Source organism: Trematomus bernacchii, unplaced genomic scaffold (assembly GCF_902827165.1).
Source record: "Trematomus bernacchii unplaced genomic scaffold, fTreBer1.1, whole genome shotgun sequence".
NCBI classification, from domain to species: domain Eukaryota; kingdom Metazoa; phylum Chordata; class Actinopteri; order Perciformes; family Nototheniidae; genus Trematomus; species Trematomus bernacchii.
This window is the reverse complement of record NW_022987641.1, coordinates 784,157-804,482: the sequence shown is the minus strand read 5'-3', so window position 1 is coordinate 804,482 and position 20,326 is coordinate 784,157. Positions and strand designations below refer to the sequence as shown.

The following is a 20,326-nucleotide window of genomic DNA, read 5'->3' as shown; positions in this document are numbered from 1 at the left end:
TCAATTTGGATACAAACAAGAGAACGAGAGACAGCCATTTGTTTATTTATTTGACTATTTAAAAAGGAGAATTCTATTTAAGCAGCCATTTAAACATTTAGTAAATGTTGCATTCATATAAAGGAAAAAATCCCATTACAACATAATGTAAATGTCCCACTCCAAGCAACTTGTAATGAAACGATAACAGCCATGGTAATGAACGTCATTAGAGCCTTTTGAATGTGCTTTCGTTAAGTGGGAGCTGCCCATTATCCTCACCCCCATGGGTGGAAGGCAGGGAGGCTTCACAGAGCTGACACAGATCCACAGCAGTGGGGGATCACATAGTTTGTACGTTCCGACATGTGGGAAAAACCCTCCTGATTTGATGAAAAGACTTCAGTCAATCTTTGAGAACTCTTTCACAATTCATATGACTTCATTTGAACCTGAAACTGTTCCCAATTTTCTCCAGTCAGGTGGAGACTTGTTTGTGTTTCTCTGTCAAATAAAAGAGCTCATCCTTGATGTATTCACTGCGTTTAATTCAATGTCCTTGCTGCTAAATCCACACACGGTGTTGTTGAGTAACTGGCAGCTGAGTAAAATGCTCAGGAACTCTGCAAAACAGTTTTGACTGGCAGTGAGCTAAGATCCAGACTGCAGGTAAAAGCTCAGGTGGACTCTGTGTCATAATCAAAGCAGATTCAAATGTATTAATAGGTGGCATTTAAATTAGAATTTAAATAAGCAATTACTTGTCTGTGTCTAAACTCCATTGAGGGAATATTACCAATGCTAATGGCATGACTAACCCTGTAAAGCGATGACAGGATGATGGGGTCTAATCACCAGACTCCTCAGTTTTCTTGAACTTTGTACTGTATTTGTTCAGTTTAAACCATTGTTGAATGAGTCTCTCCTGCATTATATAGACTCTATATAATGCAGGAGAGACTCATTCAATAATATTATAGAGGCAGTTACATGAGAATCAGGCCGGCAACAGACAGGGTGTCCTCTCTTCTGTTCTGGGCCTCTGATGAACTGTAGCTAGACAGGGGTTATTGGCTATGCTACAGTACATACTGACACCAGGTGCAGTTCACTGTGGACAACATTAACTTGATAACAATCAGTCAGCCCATTCCTCCTACAGTGGAGTATATTACCACATTAGGGCTGAATGAATGATGTTTTTCATATCAATTAAGCTGCAGAGTATTTTCTCCAGAAAGCAACATTGTTTGGTCTAGAAATTCTCCAGAGACCACTGAAAAGGGCCCGTCACAATTTCCCAAAGCTTCATGTCTTTGAGAGTTAAAACTGCTTATCTTTCCTAAACAATGGAAAAGACATTTCATTTATTACAGCGTGAGATAAAGGAGAAGCACATGTTGACAAAATGTCACTCTGGACTGGAGTTTGTCTCTTTATATTCTTTGACTATTTATCTTTAGAAGTTGGACGGAGGAATTGATCAGACAGAAATAGCTTGGTGGATTCCCATATGCTCAAAGGGACTGTTCCTTTGGGGCATGGAACACATTTCAGGCTGAAGACAATATTGTGTGGATTTCCTTAGGACCAGAGCTAAAAATGCACAGCTGCATGACTTCAGTTTTTATGGTAAACATTTCAAACCTCTTCCTCAACCGCCTCCCATAAATCTTATAAGAAGCAGTGCTCTCTTGTCCCCCCCCCTAAGCTTCCTTTCCTTTACCTAGCTGGCCTCCTCTCCCTCGCCTGTCTCCTCGGCTTTGTTTCTCTCCCTTTCTGAAGTCAGAGCGGTGCCGACAGACAAGTTAAACTCTGTGGCATGTGAGGCTTGAATGACACTGTACAAAGCATGGCTCACACTCAACCACTCAGCCATGCTCTCTTTTCAACAACCATACCAAAAATCAGATACAGTTGAAGAAATATGTGCATAAACAGTACATGTATGTAATATACAGTATTTGAACAATGCACATACATGTTTGAACAGATAAGCCTTCAAACACAAACCCACACCCATGGACACACACAGATAAGGGGCCTCTAACTGACGCTGGTCAGTGTTTCCATCCTGACCGCCTCCCTCCCTTCCTATCAGTCCTCCCTCTCACCGTCTCACTCTTTTCCAGCACCTCAGCACACAGCAGTGCCTCTCCTTTCTGAGGCTGCCTCTGGAGGACAGCCAGACCCTGTGCAGCCGGATCCTGTGCATATATGTACATGCATTCACCACATTTACAGTGAGGGACACATTCCCAAGAGAAGAGTTAGCTACTTTTCAAATGTAAATATGTTCTGGTTTCCTTCCCTAAATGGATATATTTTGTGTAATTGAAATGTGTTTCTGTGAACTTTCTTTTGTATCTTTCTCAAACATGCTGGATCAGATGCAGCATGGCAAACATCTGAATATTGTAATACCTATATCAAACTTCCAGTGGAGGGTGCTGCTGTGCTGCTGGATTAATGCTCTGTGTAACTGTGGTCACAGGTGTTTCATTAGTTTGTCACTCTGCCTCGGACCTAAAACCAGCATATCTAGTTATTCATTTGACCATTGACTTGAGTATCTGTCATCTGTTCCACCTCTTTAGCTGACTGTCTCCGTGTCAGCTCCTCAGATTGTTCACTTTCTTCTTCCTCTTTTTGTGACTCTGCATAAAACTAGTCTGTACCCACCGCCCCCCCCCCCACACGCCTGGCTTGGTCTCTCCCTCTGTCTGGAATGAGAGGAATCTGCAGCAGAAGCAGCAGCTGGCAGGTGGGCCCATGTCCCACCATGCATTGCGTGGGGCACGGCGTGCGCCACACACCCTGCATTTAGCCTTTTATTGTGTGAGGAGCTCAACAATCACATTGTCATTCATGGACACACATCTATTCTGTACAGGGGAGTGGCATGCAGTCATGGCATGGACAATGACACAGATGCATTGATTCACTACAGAGCATTTTGGGGAGGGGAGACACTGACAGACCCCCCCTAATATCAGCATTCAAACCAGAGATTTACAGCTCACCACACACAGAGAAAGGATTCTCCTCATACTTCTGGAGATTCTCATCTTATTTTGTGCATTTGGTGATGAAAACACCTTACTTGGGAGGTGGATAGATATTGATTCATTAGAGTGCATATGTGCAATGCCATTTCACTCTATCAAATGTAATCTGTACATAGACAGACATTAAATCAACCCCATACAGACACAGGCACATACTGTACATGTAATAAGTCAGTAACAGGAGCTGACCCACTAACAGCTGCACTGCCGGGATGTGATGTGCTGACCACAGCGCAGTGAGATGAAAATGAAGAGGAAAAGATGCATATTAGGTTGACAGGAAAGAGGAAGATCCAGGTGTTAACGTTAGTGGGACATTTTAAATTTCAACAAAAAACTGGCGGTGAGTCATCATCCATAATGGGGGAGAGGAGGTTGTTAGGGGTGTTTGTGCAAATTCCCTGCGAAAAGTGTTTCACATGATAATGATAGTCTTTGTATTACATTTAGACAGCTTTTCTGTTGTACCAACTGAAAACATATTTGATCTGCCTTTCCAAATTACACAGCAATACTGAATAAACAGAGGCAGCTACAGAAAAGACCCTTTTACCTCTCATGTACTCACGTTTTAAGTGTGCCAGATGTCATCAGCTCTGTGACCAGAACAATACATTTCTTTCCTTTGCATGGGCCCTCCCAGGAGTCATAGAAGCGGACAATGTTAGGATGCTGGAGACCCTTCAACATCCCGGCCTCCTCTTTGAAGCGCTGACGCTCCGACTTGGATAGTTTGCGATCCTGCACACAGGAAAGAAGAGGAAAATGAGTCAAAATCAAAATACTAAGGAAACATTATCAGGAATCTAGAGGGCATTTAACTGAACAAAACATGTATGTATAGAACAACTCTATCATAGAGAGAGCGATGACAATCAAGGTAAGATAGTAGAGGGTTTAAGGGGCGGAGAGTCAAGCTAATCAACAAAAGGAACAGCATTGGATAATAACACATTTTTTTACTCTGACGCAACATTGCTAGAATGCAGAAGACATTTGAAAGCAGGCACTTTCAGATGCCATATAGTAATAACATGCTGCACCAGAGTAGGATGTGGATAGGGATCAAACAGTAGACTGCCCTGTTATCTCAACTCAAAGAAGCCACGGAAATCTGTCACTTCATTTTTTAAGTACATGCTTCATTTTTCTGAGATGTACTTTGTGACACATCGTTTGAAACTATTTTTGATGATGGTACCAGAAACATGTATTATAAATGACTGTGACACCTTGAGGGCGATTTCCTCCCAGATCGCACCATCCCACCAAGAAGCACTCTCCTAAAAAAAAAGCACTTCCAATCCACAGCTGTCCTGTGTGTCCTTCATACTTTGTTTTGTTTGGATCTGGCCTATAACATTGGCACCACGCTTTAACTGAGTCTTTATTAGCAGCGGTCCTAGCCATTCAGCGTGACCCAAACAAGCGGAAGTTACTGTCAACATTCTTCCATCCCTCGGACGTCAAGCTTCTTAGAAATGTCCCGCTCACACACTCTTTAACCTCTTAAGCCCTGAACCTGTTTTTCAGGTCTCAGGCTCGAAAATGACATTCCCAGAACAAATGACCATATCTTCCCTTCTAAAAGGTTAAATTAATAATCTTTATTCTCAAAGTAATGATAAACCTGTGAGTTGGATGTAGAAAAGTCAGAATCAATATAGATGTTTTTTATTTTAAAGAAAATTCAGATTTTACATAGTAAAAAACTGTAAATTATAGTGTCCGTCCAAATATTATTTTTTACTTATAGTGAAAACTACCCTTGGATGATGGGTTAGTAGACTAAAAGCTTTAGGAATCCAAAGTACAACATATAATAAGTACCCTGGATCAAGATTGATGCAAAACAAGTGAAATTTGACCTTTTTAGAGAGATTTAGCCAAAAACCCCCACTTCTGGGGTCATTTGGGTGGATTTGACCTATCTCTGGCCCCCCTTGGTCGATTTTGATGAATGAAATCTCTTTATAACCGCTAGAGCCAATGGAATCGAGGGAAAGTTATATACACACCAAAACGTTAACAAATAAGGAGTGAGAGTGACGCGTTACCAAAACCGGAAGCTGCATACACTCTGGTGGCTACCATTAGCAGCTAACTTTCCGCTCCGATTTTTACATAAAAAATGGAATTATGGATTATAAATAATTTTTTAAAAGGTACAGGTACATTATCAACCTATGGATCAACAGTTGTAGATATTTGTTTTTCGTTTTAATGCCATTGAACACGTCTTTTGACCTAATTGACAGCTACGGTGAGATGATCTGCCGTAAAAGCTCCGTAAAGGTACGTGTTGTGATGTCTGTGTTTGCTTCCCCTGTCGCAAGTTCGGATCGCTCAGTGATGATACTATACCTAAATAATCAGTGGAGTCTCAGCTTTAATAGGCTATATTGTATGTGCAGCTACGATAAGTAATAAGGGTATCTTTATCTTGAATTTTGTGCCGCAGTGCGTTAGAATTTTTTCACTCAGGGGTCATTTAGACCCTTCTTATGAGACTTGTGTTTTGTTTTGGTAAAAATGGTTCATATCTTCAGTTAGCTGAGATTCTTCCCGTTAATCTGGTGCTACACATTAATAGTTTCATAAATGTTAAGAAGCCCTGAGACATTATCTCGAAAACAAAAAGGTGGGAGGGGTCCAATGGGGGGACCGCCGTGCTTAAGAGGTTAATGGGCATTCCAGCTCTACCACTGACACCTCAATAAACAAATATGCAAAGGGAAGTGTGGGCGTGTCAGAAACCTTTAAAGAAGTGTGAGTGTGTTTGCATTTATACATCAACATGTATAAATGTTGTCTGACTGTTTTTGCACATTGATGTTTCTTCTTCAGCTCTGTGTCTAACCACAGGTGACACATTTAGCTCATCAATGCACCAAGAATAAAACATAGTTGCCTGAAAACGACAAAATAAGGTCTAAAAAACACAAAAAAGATTAACCACAAAAACCACAAAAAAGATTTACAACAAAATATGGTCTCAACTTCCCATGTGACTCTAAATTCTTAAATGATCCATGCAGAATATCATAAAGTACTAACGTGTAGTTACAGTAAGTTGTGTGAAAAGAAACAGAGTTAAAAAAAGGGATGCTCCAATTACAACAAAGAGATATTTGAGCGTTGGAAAGAAACGATGACACACATCCAGAAGGTTTAGGTTTTAGGTCTGTGACCCTATTAGAGGATGAAATGACAGGAACGTGAACAGACAGATTGGTTTGGAGACCAACACAGAAAGAGCAGCAGGAGTGACACAAAGGGTGTTTGTTGGATCAAAGATACAACAAACTGAGTAAAGCACAGTGGGAGTTTGATTTTGCATTTTTAGAAGCAACTGTATTTTCAAAGGGATGCAAGATCAGACGTTGGAGGTTAGACACCTACAACATGTCAGGATTATCACCATGACGACCAGTTTTAAAAAGAAGGGCACATTGTCTAAAATTAAACAATTTTAGTTTTTTCTTCAATAAATCCAAAATATTCAAACAGCTTTCATATATATATATGTGTTGACTTGTTTGTTTTTTTACATTGCATTGTTTTATTTGAGTGCTAGATTTAAATATGTAACAAAAAAACATGTTTTTAAAGCTACAGTAACACCAAATCCCAAAATGTTGAGGTAAAGTGGTACTTCATCTCCGAACAAACAGCGCTGAGGATTCTGCCAGGTCACGGTGTGCAAGTCTTATTTCATGTTATAAAGCTATTAGGAAAACCTTGTGAGCTGCTTCACAGATTAGGACAATTCTCTGAGGTGATGATCTCATATTGTCACATTGTATAACCCGGGCCTCATCTATATCATATGACTTACACACACTTTACACAAAGAGCGGGAGAGAGAAAGTCTGAAAGCTTCAGTGTGGTTTGAAGTGCATCGATGTGTGTACAATCTCTGTGTGTGTGTGTGTATGTGTATGTGTATGTGTATGTGTGTGTGTGTGTGTGTGTGTGTGTGTGTGTGTGTGTGTGTGTGTGTGTGTGTGTGTGTGTATGTATGTGTGTGTGTGTGTGTGTGTGTGTGTGAGTAATGGCACGTAAAAGCTTATCCTTTCATCCTGTAGCAGCTACTTCACTGATGATATCCCATTAGTAACTGACACACAGAAACATTCATATGCTTACCAAGCCATACTCTAGGCTTTGGCAGTATCCAGGGTATTTAGGAAAGAAAAGTATGATTTTAACATCAAATAAACAGATGCTCTTCTTTCAATCCAACTGATGATGCTGGGTTTCCGCACATTTATCACAAGCCTACAGAGCCAAAGCTTCAGGGATTTTTACACAAGTAGTGCACTCCTTTAAGGTACTCTTAAAAAAGTTGTGTGCAGAACATAAGCATGTACGCGCTTGAGAGAGGGGGTACGCAAATGATGGTGAATGTAAAATCAACATTTACTTATAGCTGTATATTTTTTTTAAGGTTACCCCTTTCCTGTAGTGTGTTTTTTAGGTTTGTGTGCATGTAAATGGTCTGCAAAGTCTAAAATCCCTGTGTTCCCTACAGAGGGAGTTTCTCTCCCACACACAAAATTCATCCAAGGCTAACTTACAGTAATATGGACTTACTGTTAAAGTGGACCTGCTATTCTCAATCTAGTGACAAGCAACCCAGTTTAATGTAGTTCAGGGTTTTTTATAACATTTCTGTTTGCCCTAAAAAAGTATTATAATTATGAAACACAATCATACATCTTCTACGCCGGTGTGATGACTGGAGAGTATGCGAAAAAAGATACAGCCCAAACCCAGTACTCCCATTGTCTGAATCCCACTGTATTATGATCACATGATCCTGCCGGTGGTCACATGACAATAGCTTTTGGTCACCTGACTAACTGGAAGCAGACATTCCATTTCCCAGCAGCACTTTGTGATATGGGTGGTCAGGGTCTTTCTTAGACACCTCCCTCAGGGCAATCGAAGAAGACTTCTCCCTCTCTCTCTCTTGCTGAGTGTGTGTGTGTGTGTGTGTGTGTGTGTGCGTGTGTGTCTTTATAGATGTGAGCAGAGAAAGCAGACAGCAAGTCTAAGGGGGCTGCCTAATCCATTATTAATGTTTCCTTTTTCATTGTACTATAAATGGCTACACAACTCGAACATACAGTAGAGGCTTTGTAGACATAGTAAATGCGTATGTTAAAGAAATATATATAAATAAACTAAATTATTGTTGGCATGTTGGTATTTAAGGATTTAATTTGATCCATGGCTCATGAGTATTTCTGTTGACAGTGGTTATTTTTCTTTCTCTCTTTCCCTGCTTTTCAGCTCCGAGCTTCAAAACATCATGAGACTCGAATTTGTCCAACTCATAAATAGGCACTCACTCTCCTCTCTATCTTTCATACACACCTAAGCAAGACTCTTATCTGACACACTTTTCCTCCTCGCTCTCTAAGCCCAGCTTCGCTCTTTTGCTATCTTCCTTGAGCCTAACTGAGAACTAGAAATAAGCCAACTATACATCCCTGCATAAGTGACCACACACACACACACACACACACACACACACACACACACACACACACACACACACACACACACACACACACACACACACACACACACACACACACACACACACACACACACACACACACACACACACACACACACACACACACACACACACACACACACACACACACACACACACACACACACACACACACACACACACACACACACACACACACACACACACACACACACACACACACACACACACACACACACACACACACACACACACACACACACACACACACACACACACACACACACACACACACACACACACACACACACACACACACACACACACACACACACACACACACACACACACACACACACTCTGAATCTGCAGTTTTAAAGCATTATTCAGCTTCCTGCAGCTAAAAGCTGACACCCTGTAATCAACGCGTCTCGTCTGGACTCCCCACTGTGCTCCAACACTCAGTGATCATCTGCTCTCGTCTGCTTTGGTCTGTTGCACCCCAGAGAGCCAGCAGCACACACACAGCGACAGATGGATGGAGGTTGCAACGGGAGAAAACGGTGTGAGTGCAAGAAATTCAGACAATAAACACTCAGACATGTAAACTGGTACTCCACTGTGTTACAACAAATACTATTAAGTGTAGTCTTTACTGTTTCTGGGTGCTGAAAGTCATAGGAAGTTGTCTAAAGTGCTTATCTCTCCAGGGGCCAGTGGAAGCCTAAATATAGCATACATAGTTGCATAAGATTGTCTTTATGTTTCTCAGGCTGTCACTTATATAACAGCAATTTGTTTTAACATAAAGGAAACCTATCCATAGGAGAATATGAGAAGATTTGACACCCTCAGAAGATGTTTAATCCACAAAGTCATGTCAACATGTTTACATTTAAGACCTGTTACATGCTGAAGAGTCTGTAAGTGTTGGCAAACCTACAACTGGACTGTTGAAAATGGGGACATAGATGTGGTATTTCCAAGGAATTAGCATGAATATATGTTTCTCTTTCCCATGAAAGATACCTGCAGTTTCCCATGACATTTAGTATGACTTGAGTGACAGTTTCTGTGGAAGCTGAAGAATATTCACTCAAGCAAAAACCCTCTTACCCAATCACATATTTCCATGTAACTGATATAGAGATAGTCAGTAGAGTTACATATCTGGATCAACATTAGCACTTTAGCTGCGTGTAAATGCAGGAATGCCTGGAGGACATTTCTTCAAATTTGACTTAAAACAAAAATGACCTTTGTTTGAAGTCTGAATAATCATCGTTTGGTTTTTACCATGGAAGATGGGACATGGAGGATGATACATAAAGGGATCACACAAAAGTGGCACATATTTCCGGGAGGTAATCATTTAATCCCAAAGAAAGCTTTGTCCCTTGTTGGATCAAGGGACATTTAGAGATTATTTTGTTAAAACCACATGATGGAAAGTACTCTGTCCGAGGTCTGCATCTGCCCCTAAAATCATGCATGACCTAATGGTTTAATATGAAAATACACACATAAAACCACTAGTGGCATACTTTTTTCTACTGGAAATTAAACCATTTTTGGAATCTAACTTTACTTATACACGTTTCATCCCAGTTTCACTGAAATGTGTTGCTGACCCACTTCGATGTTCGTCTGATCAATGTTCCTAGCCCTGACCCAAATGTTGAAGAATGTCAGTCTGTAACTGGAGAGAAAGATCCGGACCTGTAAATCTTGATTACATTAAGCCCCTGGGTCGCATGAATGAGCCGATTTGTTTCTATACGCAGTGAAGACCTACAGTGAGGCTGCACGGGGGCACATGCATGAGTGTGTATCTTCAAGTGCATGAAAAAGACCCGGTGTGTTCCATTAGTATATAGCCTTAGTGTCTCTCAGACCCCCTGCACTCTGGAAACACTCCCCTGCAGAGAAGCACAAACCCCCTGCAGCACATGCTCTCACACACACACATTGCTTTGTGCACCAAAAAAAACACGCACAAGTTTTACCCTGCGCACAAAAACCAAAACCTCTCTGAGATCTTTACCACGGCCTGCTATGGTTAGCAGCAGAGAGAGCATCTGCTATGAATAAGAATAATTAGAATGATTGAAAAGAGGACGAAGAAGTTCCAGTAAAAGTCAGAGGGGGAGGGAAAGTGAAGGAGACTGATGTCATCATTTAAATCGACATTTCAGCAAAACGAAGGAAACACAAAGATTTGAGTTCACTAGTTCACACCCTCCTCTTGAGATTGTTTTGTTCGTTTTTCTCCTCTATTTATTGTTACTCTTTCCAACTGCCATGCTCACTCTTTGTCTCTACCATCACCCCCACCTGCCCCTCCTCCTATTTAGGTGGTTTTTGGTTTCCCATCAATCACCACTCCACATATTGCAGTAACCAGTGCCATGTGGCTTTATGCATGCGTGCGTGCGTGTGCGTGCGTGCGTGCGTGTTGTAATCTGACCTACAGTATTTGTGGCAGAAAATCGGTCATTTAGGTAGAAAGGCATATTGCAGTTTTCAATGTGTTTGTATTCAAGAGAGAGGTTATTTCGTTCACGATTGTGTGGTTTATATGCAGTTAATAAAAAAAATGTAGATGACAAAAATAAAAATATTTGATGTGTTTAAATGCACACAGAACTTCCTGTGATTAGGTATCACATTTCAGTAGATAAAAGATAGATAGAATATCTTTATTGAGAATTAAATAAAAGCAGTGATAAAAGCAGAGGTAGCAGCAATGACAATGCACTGCAATAATTAAAAGATATGTACATACTTTACAAACTATACATTTGAATATACAAAACTAAAAGCAATTAGATATAACTGTGTGTACATAAATAGATGTTGAAAAGTAAAAGCATATGGGACATATTGTTTGTTTCTGATTTGTAAAAGAAGGCACCACAAACAGACCTATTCATCAGGATGGGTTCACCATCAACTCTTGTGTGTGTACTGTGAACAATAGGTGCCATCTCAGCCTGCCACTTACCCCACACACACACACACACACACACACACACACACACACACACACACACACACACACACACACACACACACACACACACACACACACACACACACACACACACACACACACACACACACACACACACACACACACACACACACACACACACACACACACACACACACACACACACACACACACACACACACACACACACACACACACACACACACACACACACACACACACACACACACACACACACACACACACACACACACACACACACACACACACACACGCACACACACACACACACACACACCCACACACCCACCTCTGGTCATAGCTCTGGTCATGCCTCATCTCCTCCTCCTCTCCTCCTCATCTTGCTATTTCTTTTATATGTTTCCACTCACTAGCATTTACTCACTGTATTCTTTCTCGCCTGTTTCTGTTAGATGGGATTTCTGAAGAATACAATCAGAATGCGTTTCAGAGACAGCCTCCTGAGCAGAACAGCATGGCATGCACAGCGAATCACATCATGCCGGGAATGACCCCACAGTTGGAAGTGAAAAGAGATGTCTTGCCAGACTTCCAGAGCTCTTTCTGTGAACATTTCTGTGAACCTGTGACCTTCAACTTGCAAAACATCGTCTCTAAACCAATAATGCACAAATCCCGAATCAGCTGAGCGGACCTGTTCCAATATCTGGGACTATAATAAAGCTCTATTCATTGATTGTGGTTTTGATGAAAATGATTAGCAACCAACAATGGCCTCCTTTGTGGCACAAACAGGAAACAAAGATGTAATGAAGTCACATGAAATAAACAAGGATTCAGAGATTTACAGTCAGATTAAAAGGTATTTCTGTGTTATTTACTTCAGCTTTATTATTACATTAGTATTCCAGGAAGATTATCAGGAGAAATCCTAAATACATTTGGAATGTCTGGATAGGACAGAATGTGTTTGTAGAGAAAAAGGAACATTTGAAGCACAGGATAGTGCTGTAAAATAAATGTTTTATCCATTCAAATTAGGTAGAAAATGCACTGAATTATTTGATAATCATAGCTTACAATATGCCTGTAAAATGTGTTAAAAAAACAAGTAGCATCTATTTTTTCCTTGTTTGATACAGTAGGCTGTAAAACGCTCTTTGAAGTGTAATGAAGATTCATTTGAAACACGAGACATACAAAAGAAAAGGCGGGCGTTTATCAGGCCTGCCTTGAAGGTAGGTACTGCGAAGGCTCTGAACTTTGAAGAATGTGACCCTTTTAATAGAGAAGGCAATGTGTCAAGTGTGAATTAAGCATTTGTGTACCCAAGTTCTAAACTATAATGAATGAACTTTAGACTTTTAAGAGCAAAAGTGTCTAAGTGTGTTTGCGTGTACAAGGTTGCAGTCTTAATATAGCTTACGTCCTTCTGCCTTCTTATTAACACATCTTAAATAAACAGACTATGTCAATAGATATAATCCACGCTACAATGTCTGCAGCTCAGACCTTTAAATCTTTTTCCCTATCAAGACATTTAAGTGAGTAACAATGACAAATAAAAGCACTTAGGGGATCCTATACGTATACTGTGGGAGGATCATGGACACAATCCCTACTAAAGCCTGCTAAAATACCAACAGATGCTACCAAGTTCATTTCCAAGAAACACTAGAAATCCACATGTGCGTATTGCTTGTAGTGTTTGTTTCTGTGTGATTAGGAGGGCTTATGTGCACGTCTCCCATGATTCCACAGGGTGTAAGTGAGGCCGTATGGCGAGGGCCTGACTGCTGCTGTAACTGATGATCTAACACAGGGTTGGAGAGGGCTGTCCCAGATACACATATTACATCATCTTTGGAGGACTATCCCTTTACACTCCATTAAATCACTATGAACGCCCAGGCTGAACTTTAGCACTTCTCAGGTTTCTCTTTTAAAGAGCATCAACGGTCATCCAATCAAGAAGCAGCACTCTGTGTCTCTAGTATATTACTGCAAAACAATATGGATGCTCGACTGTAGTGATCCGCTGGTGTCAGCTAAGTGTGGTGGAAAAAGCTTCCTAAGTGATTATTCACCAGTGTCATGTTCACTCACCTTTTGTGTGATATGATTCCTTCATTATTGATGTGCATGCAGAAGTTAAAAGAGCTGATAGAAGTCAAGGTGCTAATTGCTCAGGTGACAGGCGTACTTGTTCCACCTTTTTTGTTTTGGTGTTGTTTTGAAAAAGACATGCGTTATATACTTTATAAATGGATATTAACAATGAATTGGTCCCATATTCTCAGTCCTATATGAGTATTGGCCTAGAAAACTCGAATAAATGTTGTTATCTTGTCTATTACTTGCCTAAATCCATGACCGCTATCAATCTCAGACTGAGCAACATACCAGTTTGAACAATGACAGTATTCAATATGAAATGCAGAAGAAGAAGTGGAAGAAGTATTTACACTATCTCCATAACAAGTGAAAGTCCTGCATTCAAAATCTCACTTACTGTAGGTAAAGTACAACAGTTGTATTAGCAAAATGAACTTAAAGGGGACCTATCATGCAAAATGCACTTTTGTACGTCTTTTATACATGAATATGTGTCCCCGGTGTTCCAGGGAACTCACCAAGTGTCAGAAAACACAACCCTCTCTATTTTCCTCCATACCCAAATCTCTAAAAAAGGGGCTGCAACGGATCTGATAAAAACTGATCCAGATTTGAACACTGTCCTGACGTAAGGACAGTGGCGCTACGGCTATTGGGCCAATTCCACCAATCAGGAGGAGACAGCCACGGCCATTGCCGTTCGAAAGCGCTGGAGACGCTGTAGTACATATGCCAGGCCTGTAGGTGGTGCTGTTCTCACAGAATCAGCCCTTGCAAAAACAGAGCTAAAAAATGTCAAATTGAGCAAAATGAGGCATGGCTAAAATGCATGATCTGTTTGGTATTTTGAAAAAATAAAAAGTATAAATATGCCTTATATAGGTATGGTCCTACACTATATTATTCAAATATAGCATGATAGGTCCACTTTAAAGTATCAATAGACATGCACTGGTGACATAAAGCATATTCCTGCTCACAGCTTTATTTCTTATATTATATATATATCTTATATTTAAGAGCACTGATCTTGTATTTGTCTGCTTTGTTACTAAAAGGACTATCACCTTTTTTCCCCTTCATTTTGAAAGATGGCCATTGGAACATGATTCAAATGTACACGGTATGGGCCAGTTTACCAGGGAACTACTTTTTTGTTATTATTCCGTGACAGAAAACAGATTTTAGGCCGAAGACAGAGAGGACACTAAAAATATCCTAGTAAAAACCTTGTGTTGAATATTTAAAGCAATGAACATTTATAGTTGGTCAGCCTAAAAAAGACTTTTAATGGTAGAGTAACCAAGTGTCTGTTTACATCAGGGGTGCCCAACCTTTTTTGAACCGAGCTACTTTTAAAGTTGCCAGTCTGCCGAGATCTACCAGTCCAAATAGAGAGGCGTAGCCATTACTGACAGCCTACTACCAGGTAAATACACACTTCTACTTGTATAAAACTGACCTTTGTACGATTAATACTTCATAAAATACTGCAGATCCTTTATCTTACCTCTTTCTAATCTACACACATACAAGTATTTAACTGAAGTTACACAACAGTGTTGTTGATACAGAGTTGGAGTTTATTCACACGTCACATACTACAGTGGGTAATGTTTTCAAGAAACATTGAACAGTGCTGCCACATACTGTATGACACAGGAAAAAAAGAAAAGACACTGAACCCTTTCTTTGCCATTATATAAAAATAGTGTTGCTACAAAAGTATAAATTAGGCTTACTCATAAGACAACTCAGATCTGAAGCTACACAGGAATCTGCTGCCAAAGTACAATCAAAAATACAAAATTAATAGAATCAAACCCTTTAAAATAGGATGCAAGCAACACTAGTTTCTTAACCTGAATTGATAATAGACTATAATCAATTTAAACAGAACAGATCTTAATGTTTGCATTCTTATACCATTTTGTACAATAATTATAATGAAAAAGTTCAAACAAACTAAAACTTACAGCTGATTAATAACGGTATCTAACTTGAGTTTTTATTATATCAAAAACCTGTTGAAATGCTACTGTTATTTGTACTGTCCCCAAAAAGCGCGTCGGCAGCCTCCAGGAATGCTTCTTTCACAACTTCGCCGTCTTTGAAAGACTTCATTTGTTTCGCAAGAACGTGACTGACACGATAAGATGCTATGGTAGCAGCCTTGCTCTTGTTGTTGGGCCTGGTGAAAATGGACTGCTGTGCATTTAGCTGTCCTTTCAGGTCCCTCACCTTTTGGGAGCGTAGGGCAGAATTAGGAGGGAATCCCGTCTCGTAGCGTTTGTGCACTGTTTTGAAATGCCGCTCCTAAATTACCCTTCTTCGGTAAAGCCACGCTCGCATTGCAGATGAGACAGATGGACTTTGAATTGGAATAGATACAAAAATAATCATCCTCCCACTCGGAGTGAAAATTATATATTTTGGGCTTTTTTGCTTCTGCCATAATTGTGGTCTTGTGTGTGTGTGCGGACTGTCACTCCTGTTGCCACGGACAACGTGCAAAGTGCATTGTTCTGGCACAGGAAGATTATGTTATAGGACATTAACGATAAAACAGAATATTGTTGTTCTATTTTTAGACACATCTCGCGATCGACTGGGAATCTCTCCACAAGCCCCCAAGGTTGTCCTCATAATAACTAAATCCCTGAAGTGATATAAACAAACACACATACACACGTACCATATACACACAGTGCACAAGCACACATGCAAGAGTGAAAACAAAATAAATAGTCCCATCCACACAATATGCATAAAAGAGGGATTAGCTGATGTCAAGAGAAAAGGAAAGTGGAAAGAGATGAGAGGGAACGAGACAGAAGAGAGCTGGAAATGAGGCGGCTATGGACTGGTAGAAGTATGGTAGACAAACAAGCTAAAACATCAAACGTATAAGTCCACACTCCTTTCCCCCTCCATATCACGGCGCCCCCCCCCCCCCCAGCGCTCCCCTCTACAGTATGTCTCCCTGCCCTTTCCTCCCCTCAGTGGCCTAGATTTCCTCTGGTTAGACGATACGAGGGAGAGGAACTGATTTAGGCTCCGGCTCTGACGCCCTCATCAGAAAAGTTAAGCAGATACATGCTACCCATAGAGCCGTGACCGACCACTGGACGGCTCCAGAAGCAGCCCAATGTACACGTGTGTGTGTGTCTCTCTGTGGGTCTATGTGATGATTGACTGTGGTTTTGTTACATGCAGGTTTTGGGGTTAATTTGTTCCAGATGTGAGTCGATTACTGCCAAGGCACACACTGCTACACAGACATTAGCCTAGTTTTCCCTCATACTTTTGATCTACACTTCACTGATTTGAAGCAGACACATTTCAACTGAGGAATGTCCAAAATATATGTTAACATCTGTGACGTGATGGCTACACTTGGGTGTACTCCCACACACAACCTCACAAATTCATTAGAAAAAATCCTTTTAAGAGGACATAAAGATTGAATATATAAGTAATACAGATGCAGACACTGTGCACATCGTGACCGACAAAACAGGCGAAGACTGCAAAGTGGAGGGGTGAGAGCAGAAGTGATGAAGGAAGTGAGGTTACAAGAAGAGGAAATGGGCATATTTGTCCTCTGAAGTCTTTCCTGTGGGGACGACACACAATGCAGAAATGTTCCTTACAGTGCCCGATCTCTCTCATCATAAAAACAAAGTGAGTGATAAACAACATATTTGAACAGTGACAATTAGAAGAATGTTTTTGAGGAAACTGCGCGAGAATGTGCAGGCGTAAATGGATGGTTTCAATAACAACAGTTTCCTTGAAAGCATAAGACAAGCCAACCATACAGACCCCTGGAGAGCAGATTTATATGGACACAGAGGGGAGGAGAAAAGACAAGGAAGGCAGAGAAGGAGGGTTGGATTACATAACACAATGATGCAATAACCACACACACACACACACACACACACACACACACACACACACACACACACACACACACACACACACACACACACACACACACACACACACACACACACACACACACACACACACACACACACACACACACCACACACACACACACCACACACACACACACACACACACACACACACACACACACACACACACCACACACACACACACACACACACACCACACACACACCACACACACACACACCACACACACACACACACACACAGTGTAGGGTTACTGCAGAGGTGCCTCTCAGTCTCAGTAATGCCTCGCAGAGAGAGAGATGTCAATGTCACACGGACTGAGTCACGCTAACATCAACCACAAACACACACTGTCTTCGTGAAGAACAACTCTCACATGCATGTTGGACGTGAGAGTTGATGCTGCTACACACAGCTGGAAGAAGTACTCAGATGCTCTACTTCAGTAATAGTGCCATTAGTCAGAACACTTCATTACAAGTAAAAGTCCTGCATTCAAAATGTGACAAAAGTGTCATCAGAAAAATGTACTCAAAATATCAAAAGCAATCATAGGGGATCAAAATGGCCATCATCTGTGTATATAATGGTACTTACAGTATATGTATGACATTTCTGGATAATATTGCTGCATCCAGTAGCATGTTACTGTTGTAGACAAACAAAGTCCTGATTCACTTTTTGTAAAATATTGAAATAATCTGACACTTTGTGATTTAAAGATTTAGTCCACTAGTTTAATTTTTAGAGATGTATTTTGTTAAAAGTAGCTAAAGCTGTTAAATAGATGTAGTGGAGTGAAATGACATGGTTTCCCTTTTAAATGTGGTGGAGTAGAAGTATAAAGAAACATGGAAATGCTCAAGTAAAGTACAAGTACCTCAAAATGGTACTTAAGTACAGCACTTGAATAAGTAAAGTAAATGTACTTAGTTACTTTCCACCTCTGCTGCTACATGAACACCGAGGTTTGCAGGTTTTTGCAGAGTGGAAGTGAGAGGAATGGGGAACGGCTAGGAAACTAAAAATGGGTTTAAAAGAGAGGAGAGAGCAGAGCTGAAGGAGACCTGAGGATGAGAGGGAAGGCAGCGAGAGACAGATGTTACTGGCTGATCATGAGAAGGGAGACAGAGCACGAGGGATGTGAGGAGGCTGAGAGGGGGAGAGAGGAGAATAGGGGGTGGGAGTGAAGACAGTTCAGATAATGAGCTGTCAATTGAGACAAAAGCAGAATTGTATGACTTCATAATGAGCCTCATTCTTAGAAAATATAAGTGTAATATTAACGAGGCCTCACTTCATGAGACTAATTCACACAGTGTGTAACAAGCTTCTTCCGGAGCCAACTATTAAACTAAGATAACCGCAGGGGCTGATTTAAAGTTTTTAACAAAGGCACTTTAATAAAAGGAGAAGTTAAAAGGTGTATTCAGAAAGTGACAGGAGGAACTGGTTGTTATATTGCATGACAATAACTGTTATTCATCTCACCAACTTCTCAAACATTCCATTTGTCTTTTTAAAGTACACTGTTGCCCATAAAGTTGGAATAACTTACAGACACATTCCTCTTTTTCTTCCTATTTACAGTATGGTAAAACATATGTTAATCCAACTGTATGGGCAACAGTGTACATTAAGAAAGTCTGAGCATGTCCTGAGCATATCATTAAATGTGTCATTTGTTCTCTTGCATGTTATCTAGATTACTACAATATAGCCAACCGTGTTTCTACCCTTTCAGTATTACACTTCATATTCCAAGTTAGGACACCAGGTTTCCCAAGTAACCATAACACAAACATTGCTAGCAGTTTTTCTCAATATAGTTCAACATGTGACCCATTTTGTATCCTGACCCAAAGCGTAAGAAACAAGAAAGTTAGCTATTTCAGCTGTCTTTGCTTTAGTGTAATGGTTAGCAGACTTTCTTATAGGGCGAGAAGCTGGATAATTACAATAACGTACAGCGCTGTCGCCTTTGAAAGGAATCCATGTAATTAATCACACGGTACATCTGGCTGCAATTACATTTACAAAGACCTGGACAATAGCTGAGCTTCTACCAACTGTACATTTGCAGACACACACTGAGGAAGTGTACACGTTTCATTGTGCCTATAACCCATTTTACACCTGAGCAAGGCGTGTATGTGAGGTCAGGTATAAAAGGTGTCCAACTTTCTCTTTGGAAACAATGAGCGATGACAAAAAGATTTTGAAGCCTTAGTTAACACAATTGCTTCTTAAAATATCCAAACAATGAAGTCAGGCCAAGGAAGGAAGAGACCCTGAATAAGACAATGAGACAGATTGCCCCTTTTAACAACCATACAGGTTTGATGCTTTATGAAAGACAGTGCTTATTAGATTACATAATAAAACAGATCCCAGTAAAGCATGGAAACATGTCACAGTAGAGGCAAAAATACAAATATGAAACCTGAAAAAGTGCATAATAAGGCCCCTTTAATATTGATTGACTACATATTTCAGTTCTTAATCAAAGTACTACTTATTTTGCCTATTAGATTATTTTAAAATATAATATGATAAAGACACTAAGAATAGTTTATGTCTATTTGTCGCAATGTGTGCAAAACATTATGAAAACAAGTACAAAGAGAAGACATTGTTTCCTTACAGATATGTAAAAAACCCACATCCTTCCTTACAGATATACAAAAAAAAACACATC

At 40.4% G+C, this 20,326-nt stretch overlaps 1 protein-coding gene across 1 annotated transcript in view; it reads right to left on the bottom strand.

The window, feature by feature from the left end:
• The window catches only part of LOC117484919 (serine/threonine-protein kinase WNK1-like), an 84,041-nt gene that overhangs the window by 37,796 nt on the left and 25,919 nt on the right, over positions 1–20,326 (bottom strand). Inside the window, 1 exon segment of the mRNA XM_034133407.1 lies at positions 3,616–3,788. Within this exon segment, the coding sequence (XP_033989298.1) occupies positions 3,616–3,788 (173 nt within the window).